At 41.5% G+C, this 9,880-nt stretch overlaps 1 protein-coding gene across 1 annotated transcript in view; it reads left to right on the top strand.

The window, feature by feature from the left end:
• agla (amylo-alpha-1, 6-glucosidase, 4-alpha-glucanotransferase a) overlaps positions 1 to 9,880 on the top strand; it is a 355,602-nt gene that overhangs the window by 143,948 nt on the left and 201,774 nt on the right. The window contains exons 6-7 of the mRNA XM_037681985.1: positions 3,354 to 3,456; positions 5,511 to 5,608. Of these exons, the coding sequence (XP_037537913.1) occupies positions 3,354 to 3,456; positions 5,511 to 5,608 (201 nt within the window). The remainder of the gene's footprint in view (positions 1 to 3,353; positions 3,457 to 5,510; positions 5,609 to 9,880) is intronic.

Here is a 9,880-nt window from a genome sequence, read left to right as displayed (position 1 = left end):
AAGACAAATGTATAAAACTAAAAACAGGAACATGTCTGCATTGGACCCCGCCAGGAGTCCAACAGATTCTTAAAGCCACTTAGAGAGGTCAAGGTCGAGAGCTTCAAATCTTTTTGTAAGATATTCCAGGAAACAGGAGCGGAGTAGGAGAAGGCCCTTTTGCCTAGTTCAGTCCTCACTGAGGGAACACTGCAGGTAATAATGTCCTGAGAGCGCACTCCGTAGCTGCACTCACGCAGAGACATGTAGGAGGAGATGTATGAAGGCAGCAGACCAAGAAGTGATTTAAAGATGAAAATGTACCAGTGAGAGAGTCTGCGTGAAGTTAATGATGTCCAGTTAACCAATGAATACAGGGTGCAGTGGTGGGTACGATAATCACAGCCAGTTATGAATCTTAGTGCACCATGATAGACAGCATCCAACATCTGCAGGGTTCTTGTAGGAGCGTTCATGTAAATAATATCACCAAAATCAATTGAGGAAAGGAAAGTCACAGATACAAGGCGTTTTCTAGCATTCAGGGTTAGACAGGATTTGTTTCTGAAAAAGAAACCCAGTTTAACTTTCAGTTTCTTTACCAAGTTTTCCACATGGAGCTTAAAAGAAAGATGTGAGCCGACCAAGATACCCAAATATTTATAGGAATCAACAAACTCAATGGGGACACCATTTGAGGATAAAATCGGAGGAAGAACTGCTGGGACCAACTTCCTATTTGAAAAAAGCATCCCTTTGGTTTTTTCGGCATTTAAGCCATCAGTGTGCTAATGATCCATTGTTAGGCTGATGATCCTTCTTGAGCATATGATCAGCTGGTTTTGGTTGTCAGCAGCAAAACTGGTTGATCCACTCTGAGAAGGTGCTATTTAAGAGACTGAGCTGAATACAGCACCTCAGACTGAAGATGTCTCTCGGACGAGAGACGAAACGTTTCTACATTTTTTGTTGTTTTGCTTTGTTTTGGGTTTTTTTGAATGTCCAGAGGACCAGATTTAACTTTTTTAGTTTCCTCTTTATGATGCGCCAAATGTTCTCTATAGGTGAAAGATCTGGACTGCAGGCTGGCCATTTCAGTACCATTTCAGTACCCGGATCCTTCTCCTACGTAGCCATGATGTTGTGATTGCTGCAGAATGTGGTCTGGCATTATCGTGTTGAAAAATGCAGGGTCTTCCCTGAAAGAGATGACATCTAGATGGGAGCATATGTTGTCCTAGAACCTGAACATAGTTCTCTGCATTAATGGTGCCTTTCCAGACATGCAAGCTGCCCATACCACAAGTGCTCATGCAACCCCATACCATCAGTGATGCAGGCTTCTGAACGGAGCGTTGATAACAACTTGGGCTATCCTTGTCCTCTCTGGTCCGGATGACATGGCGTCCCAGTGTTCCATAAAGAACTTCAAATCGTGACTCATCTGACCACAGAACAGTCTTCCATTTTGCCACACTCCATTTTAAATTACCCCTGGCCCAGTGCAAACGTCTGAGCTTGTAGAGCTTGCTTAGAAATGGCTTCCTCTTTGCACTGTAGAGTTTCAGCTGGCAACGGCGGATGGCACGGTGGATTGTGTTCACTGACAATGCTTTCTGGAAGTATTCCTGAGCCCATTCTGTTATTTCCTTGACAGTGGCATTCCTCTTTGAGGTGCAGTGACGTTTAATGGCCCAGAGATCTCGAGCATCCAGTAGAGTTTTATGGCCTTGACCCTTACGCAGAGCGATTGTTCCAGATTCTCTGAATCTTTTGATGATGTTATGCGCAGTTGATGATGATAACTTAAAAGTCTTTGCTATTTTACGCTGGGTAACACCATTCTGGTATTGCTGCACTATCTTTCTGCACAACAATGGTGGAATTGGTGAGCCTCTTACCATCTTGGCTTCTGAGAGACACTGACACTCTGAGAAGCTCTTTTTATACCCAATCATGTTGTCAATTGACCTAATTAGTGTCAATTGGTCTTCCAGCTGTTCGTTATATGCTCAATTTTCTTTTTCCAGCCACTTATTGCTACTTGTCTCAAGTTTTTGGGATTTGTTGACACTGTGAAATTTTGAATCAACATATTTTTCCTTTAAAATATTACATTTACTCAGATTAAATATTTGATCTGTCATCTATGTTATATTACGAATAAAATATTGACATTTGCCATCTCCACATCATTGCATTCAGTTTTTATTCACAATTTGTTCAGTGTCCCAACTTTTTTGGAATCCGGTTTGTAGTTTTACGATGGACATTTGAGCTCTGTGGCTTCAGCGGGGCACTACACTTTGGTCAAACCGGAAGAGGCAACTCGACACCTGCCAGCCATGTCCACGCTCAATCTTCCCCCGTCTCCGAGGAGGGACAGACTGAGCGCGGCTGCCCCAAATCAGGCTGCCTGCTTCGGATTGAACAAAAAGTAGACGTCGCTGAAACCACGGCGCTCAAGTGTTTACAGAGAAGTTGCTAAACTTCATCATAATTGATGACCAACCACTATCAGTTTTAGAAAACGAAGGATTTCTCAGCTTGATACTTGCAGCCAAGATATAGTTTACCCTCCAGGAGATATTTATCAGCACAACAGTAAACAATCATAAAAAACATATTATTTGAAAATTATATTAAAAACAAAAATGGCTACATTATAAAGTGATGTAAAATACTAAAAACAGGAACATGTCTGTTGGTTTATGCCATGAACTTAGCCGGTGTTTGAATTTAATTTAATTTAATTTATTCATTTAAAAGAACCAAAATAAAAAAAAAACATTAAAAAGAAAACATAGAATGAAAAGAGAGCAGAAAGAAGAAAAAAATTCTTATATCTGCCCCTTATTTAAAAAAATATAAAATAACTTTAAACAATCACTTAAAATTAATCACTTTAATATCCACTTTAAAGCTAGGAATAAAAAGAAACATGTTTTGTGTTAGCAGAATGTAATTCTAACTTTAAAACTTATCCAAAATTAATACAACTTACCTCAAGTTGCCTTTTTGGACATGCATGCATATATTTGTACAAATTGTACTTGAGGAGATTATTACAGCCTCATAAAATCAATGATGATGATGATATCAGAACTGGATCGGTATCGGCCGATATTCAGACTTAGGTATCAGGATCAGATCGGAAGTTTAAAAAATTGGATCGGTGCATCCCTAGTACAGATTTATGAAAAATGTACTTAAGTGCAGTATTGAAGTATTTGTACTTAGTTATCTCCCACCACTGAATCTCTGTAATTATTACAAATGGTATGTGGTCTCTAGGTAAAACTAATGCTGTGCAAATGGGGCTAAAGGTGCTTTGAACTTGTCCTAAAGTAGAGTAATTGTTGGTTTATTCTCAGCTCATCTCCCCAACACATCGAGGAGTGCTGTGGAAGGCTGGAACAAAGGCTCAGTGAGCTAAACAAAGAAAAGTACAACATGATACAACAGCATCAAGAGCAGGTATGGTAAAGTATGCAGTAGGTCACTGGTGACGTGATTAATGTAACCAAAATAAGTATACTCAAGGTAGTGCGGGCTCAGGGTCTTGCCCAAGGGCACTTCAGCATGCTGTAGGGCCTGGAGATGGAGTGTTCAAAGATTACCTCCTTATATTGGACTTAAACTGCCCTTCAATCTGTAGGACTGCGGGATTTGTTTATGTCAGCGTCACTTTAACCGCACCCATCCAATCTATCCATATTCTTTGCCTGCTGTTCCATTCAGGATTGTGGGGGGCAGGTGCCTATCTTCAGTGGTCATTGTTATAGAGTCAGGATATGCCCTGGACAGGTTGCAAGTCCATCACAGAGCCACACAGAGACAAACATAACAACCATTCTTGCACTCATTCACAATTTAAAGCATTTTCAGAAGATGTTTCTGTAAAATGGCCGCACAGACCACTCTGTCTTTAAGCTTTTTCTAGCTATTCATAACATTACTGAGCTGCAGGAGTTTTTTTTTTTTTGCTTGTTTTTTTGTTTTCACACATTGGCCAGTTTGGCCCTGTTAATACCTTGCTCTGAGGCACAGAGGTGCATAAGCGGTAGCCCCCACCCACCCACCCACCTACTTGTCACCTCAGTGTGTCTTCTGAATAAGCCCAAGTGGTCAAAACATGTCTGAGCCCCAGACTAATGAGGCTTTAAAGTTGTCGACAAACTTGTCGACAGTCATGTCAAACTGGTTCAAAACCACAAAAAAAAAAAAAAAAGTTCATGCTCAATAATTCAGGTATACAATGAATATATGTTTTGTTCCACTTTGGAGTAAGCTGTTTGGGGGAAGAATCAGTTTTGTTGTGTGTTTCCTTGACTGATGAAGCCTTCCGGATAGAAGGTGAAACGTTTCAGCAAAAAAAAAACCTGTCCAGATGACCCAACTGAAAAATGTTGGATTGTATACCTGGATTATTGAGCATGGACTTTTTTTTGTATTTACAATACAGTATTACAGGCAGAGTGTGTGTTTTAGCAGAGGTCAGCATGTATTTAATCCTTATTGAGTTTGTTGGGAGCAGTGATGATTGTAAAGTCTAACAGCTGCTTTGAGGAAGGACCTGCGGTAACGCTCCTTTGTGCATTTAGGATGCAGTAATCTGTCACTGAACGAGCTCTCCAGTTCATCAACAGCTTCATACATGGGGTGGGAGACGTTGTCCAGCAATGATGTTATTTTAGCTATTTTAGTCCTTCTGTCTCCCACCACCTGGACTGGGTCGAGGGGGCATCCAAGCACCGAGCTGGCCTTCTTGATGAGCTTATCTAGCTGCTTCTTCACAGCTGATGATAAGCTGCTGCTCCAACAGACAACACCATAGAAGATGGCTGATACCACTACAGAGTCAAAGGTTTTCAGTAGCACCCCCTGCACTCCAAAAGACCTCAGTCTCCTCAGCAGGTAGAGTCTGCTCTGACCCTTCCTGTAAAGTGCATCAGTGTTGTGAGACCAGTCCAGGTTATTGTTCAGGTGAACACCCAGGTACTTATAAGAGTCCACGATCTCAATGTCTACTCCCTGGATGTTCACCGGGGTTAGTGCGGTGGGTCTGTGCCTGCGGAAATCCACCACCAGCTCCTTAATTTTAGCAGCATTGATCAGGAGGTGGTTCCGCTGACACCAGTCCACAAAGTCTTGAGTCCGCTGTCTGTACTCTGAGTCGTCCTCACCTGTGATGAGGCCGACTATGGTCATCAGAAAACTTTTGCAGATGGCAGTTTGGGGAGTTGATGAAGTCTGCAGTGTAGAGGGTGAAGAGGAACGATGCCAGCACAGTTCCCTGTGGGACCCCCGTACTGCAGACCAGCCAGTCAGAGACACAGCCCTGTGTTGTCCTCACATACACATACATACAGTAAATACATACATACATACATACACATGAAAATGGCAAAGGCTGATTATTAAACTTGTCACTTGTCAAAATTAAACACCAACATTGTTGGAGATTTATGTTGTTAAAATCCATGGAGACATCATTTTTGTCCTTGAAATGTTGTTCTTTTTCCTTTCAGGCGGTTAACTGTGTTGTGGGAAACATTGTGTATGAACGTCTGGCTGACCATGGTCCAAAACTGGGTCCAGTTACCAAGAAAACCCCTCTAATCACCAGGTAATGCTTTTCAAGGAAACAGGTAGACAGGGTAAGTAAGGAGTGGGTATACAGGTCAAGTACATTGCAATAAATTAGAATAATATTAAAGTTAGATTATTTCATTCTTTCAATTCAAAAAGTGAAATTCTTTATAGTGATTTATTACAGTGATAGGTTTAAAGGGTTTATTTCAGGGGTTTTTTTATACCTAAGAAAAATCCCAAGTTCAGATGTTCAGAGATTTTTAACTTTACATCAGACAAATAGATTGACAATGCTTGAAAAGCCACTGTCATGGATTTAAGAGATTCCAAAACAATCAGGCGTAGATTTTATCAGATTTATTACAAAGCTGTGGAGAACAACCAGCAATCCCAGAAGATCAATGCCTTTACAATAAGGTGACCAGACGTCCCCTATTTCCAGGAACAGTCCCTGTTTTGGACGACCTGTCCCCGGCTAAAGCTGTCCCTGGAAATGTCCCTGATTTTAGCGTTTTATGAATGAGAAAAAAAATGTTGCGTGTAAACTGTTATTACAGTAGCTGGGTAGAAAGCGCCAGTGAGTATGTTGCACACAACAGCTGTAGCTGGTTGCGCTGCTGTTAACGTTACAGACAGAGAAGAAGAAGAGCGCAGCACCGCTGGCTTTAAAACAGAAGAAGAAGACAATGACCACAGTGAAGTTAGTTTTGTTTTACATTGGACATTGGATATTCGCGCTCCGTGGATTCAATGGTGTCTTCCCCTCGCTCAATCCGATGCATGCAGTCTGATTTGGATCAGCTGCACTCAGTCTGCCCCTCCTTGAGTTGCAACGGTTCACTTAGGTGGAAGAATCATTTGAAACGTGAACAGATCTGTGATTAGCTGGGGGTTTAGTTTTAGCTTTAGGCTTACTTTGGTCTGATATCCCACGGGCATGTGGTTCTGGGGTGCTAAGGGGAGGAAACTGATTTGAAATGTGATTTAAAACGGAAGAAAAATCTTTTGAAATGTCATTTGAAACGTGAACGGGTCGATGTTGAACCGGAGATTTAGTTTTAGCATTTAGTTTACCTAGGGCCGTCACCCAGCCAGCCTGTGGTTTCAAAATGCTAGCGTGAGCTAGCATTAGTGGCTCTGCGGAGCCTACGGGCGTCTGGCTAGTTAATGGTTTTTCAAAAGCACAGAGTCGAGCATCCAGATCAGACAGCCTTTCCACTAGAACCGACATATCAGAACATTTGATATATAAACCATTTTCTTCGAACGAAGCTGTATTATAGCTGAACATGTGACATATGCATGCGATGAAGCCAGAAGCCATATTGAGCCAAGGCTAGTAAGAGCTAGCAGATTACACTGATTAAAAAAAAAACACAAGTCCTGAAAAATAAAGACCATGGTGGAATAAGTGAAAGGTTAGGGTGATCAAGCAATGTGGATCCAATGTAGGCAGTCTCTCAGTGGTGCTATGGTCTTAGCTTTTGTGAGAGTTGAAAGTTAGCAGCTCACTAGGCCCACCACGATGTAGCCTGACAACAATGTAGCACCAATAGAGTTGCTCCGCAAGACTGGGGCCCTCCGCTCTCAAAACAAATAGAAAGCAACAAAAATCAACAGAGGGCAGAAAAAATGAATAAATAAAACAGTTTAAAACCACTTGCCTGACCTCAGCTTAATTCGAGTTCAATCTGAGTTGGTCCAAACCAATCGGATTAGCTTAGTTTAGCAAACCACTGCAGAATATTGCAGCAGCGAATTCACGAAACTCAAAACAAATACTTTGTAGAATACAACAAAAATCAAAAAGGGGGAGAAAAAAATGAATAAATTAAATGCCACTCGCCTGATCTCAGTTTAATGTGAGTTCAATCCGAGTTGATCCGAACCGAGCTGATTAGCTTATCTTAACACCAGTGTAGAACATTGCAGCAGTGATTCATGTTACTCAAAACACCTAAAAAGAATAAAGCACAAAACAAGAACCATTATGGAAGCATTACAACAAAGTCAAGAAACAAAACACACGTTTAAAACAAAACTGTTTTAAAACAAGGGTGACTTGCCTGATTGATGATCTTAGGCTTTGTGTGAGTTAGTAGTTAGCACAACATCGACAGGTCACATAGTTAGAAGAAAACACCTAAAACAAAGCGTAAAACCAAAAACGACCAGTATACGATACTAACAAACATTTTAAAGAGCAGCAAAAAACAATTTATAGGAAGTGCATTCATATAAAGTGTTTAAAGTTGTAGATTCTCTCCGAGTAGAGCAGAGCGTAATAGAAAGCGACCTTTCCCAAGCAAGCCAGAACCGGAATTCCACGGTTGATAAATCGCAATTATCAGTGTCAACACCTTAAAAGTATCCAATGGTGTTGAGGTAGGATCCGAAAAGTAAGAATCAGTAATTCCAAAGAAAGAATTAACAATCAATGTTATTCCTGATGCATGCTCAATAATCCAAGTAGAAAAATCTAAAAAAAGTTAAATCAGGTCCTCTGGACATTCAAAAAACAAAACAAAGCAAAACAACAACAAAAAAAATGTAGAAACGTTTCGTCTTTCATCCAAAAGACTTCCTCAGTCTGAGGTGCTGTATTCAGCTCAGTCTCTTAAATAGCACCTTCTCAGAGTGGATCAACCAGTGTTGCTGCTGACAACCAAAACCAGCTGCTCAAATGGTCAAGAAGGACCATCGGCCTAACAATGGATCATTAGCACACTGATGGCTGTTTACTGTTCACTGTTCCTCCAATGCGAAAGTTGGGGGTTCGAATCCACCAGCAGTCACATGCCGAAGTGTCCCTGGGCAAGACACTGAACCCCTCATAGCCTCTGATGTGTGTCCCATCAGTGAATGAATGTGATCTAAAAGCACTGATTAGTCTTATTAGAATGATTTGTTCAATTAGCTTTGTAGAGATCTAGTAGAGTGCTGTATGAATGGGTAAATGAGGACACAGATTGTAGTGTAAAGCGCTTTGAGTATCTTGAAACAAGATAGAAAGGTGCTATATAAGTACAGTCCATTTACCATTTAATGATCCATTGTTAGGCCGATGGTCCTTCTTGATCATGTGATCAGCTGGTTTTGGTTGTCAGCAGCAACACTGGTTGATCCACTCTGAGAAGGTGCTATTTAAGAGACTGAGCTGAATACAGTACCTCAGACTGAGGAAGTCTTTCGGATGAAAGAGGAAACGTTTCTAAATATTTTTGTTGTTGTTTTGCTTTGTTTTGTTAATTTGAATGTCCAGAGGACCAGATTTAACTTTTTAAAATCAAAGTTATTTTGTACAAAGTCCGAAGGAAATAATTCCAAGTAAGAAAAAAAGAAAAATCCAGGTTATTCCACTTGAGTTCAAAAAGGTAATTCCACAAAGGGGAAAATAAACATCAAGGGTTCCATGTGAAGTCCACGTGGGTCCTCTGGAGGGCACGTGAGGCCAGTCACAGTATAATGAGGTCAACCAAGGGATGATTAGTTAGACCACAGGATGATGAGTTAGACCGCATGATGATGAGTTAGACCACAGGATTATGAGGTAGACCACAGGATAATGAGTTAGACCACAGGATTATGAGGTAGACCACAGGATGAGAAGGTAGACCACAGGATGATGAGGTAGACCACAGGATGATGAGGTAGACCACAGGATGATGAGTTAGACCACAGGATTATGAGGTAGACCACAGGATGATGAGTTAGACCACAGGATTATGAGGTAGACCACAGGATGAGAAGGTAGACCACAGGATGATGAGGTAGACCACAGGATGATGAGGTAGACCACAGGATGATGAGTTAGACCACAGGATTATGAGGTAGACCACAGGATGATTAGGTAGACCACAGGATGATGAAGTAGACCACAGGATGATGAGTTAGACCGCATGATGATTAGGTAGACCACAGGATGATGAGTTAGACCACAGGATGATGAGTTAGACCACAGGATGGTGAGGCAGACCACAGGATGATGAAGTAGACCACAGGATGATGGGTTAGACCACAGGACGATGAGTTAGACCGCATGATGATTAGGTAGACCACAGGATGATGAGTTAGACCACAGGATGATGAGGTAGACCACAGGATGATGAGTTAGACCGCATGATGATTAGGTAGACCACAGGATGATGAGTTAGACCACAGGATGATGAGTTAGACCACAGGATGGTGAGGCAGACCGCAGGATGATGAGGTAGACCACAGGATGCTGAGGTAGACCACAGGATGCTGAGGCAGACCGTAGGATGATGAGTTAGACCACAGGATGATGAGTTAGACCACAGGATGA

This window comes from Nematolebias whitei, chromosome 9 (genome assembly GCF_014905685.2).
Source record: "Nematolebias whitei isolate Nwh7 chromosome 9, NemWhi1, whole genome shotgun sequence".
NCBI classification, from domain to species: Eukaryota; Metazoa; Chordata; class Actinopteri; order Cyprinodontiformes; family Rivulidae; genus Nematolebias; species Nematolebias whitei.
Note: the sequence above shows the minus strand (reverse complement) of the source record. Positions and strands in the feature narration are given on the sequence as shown.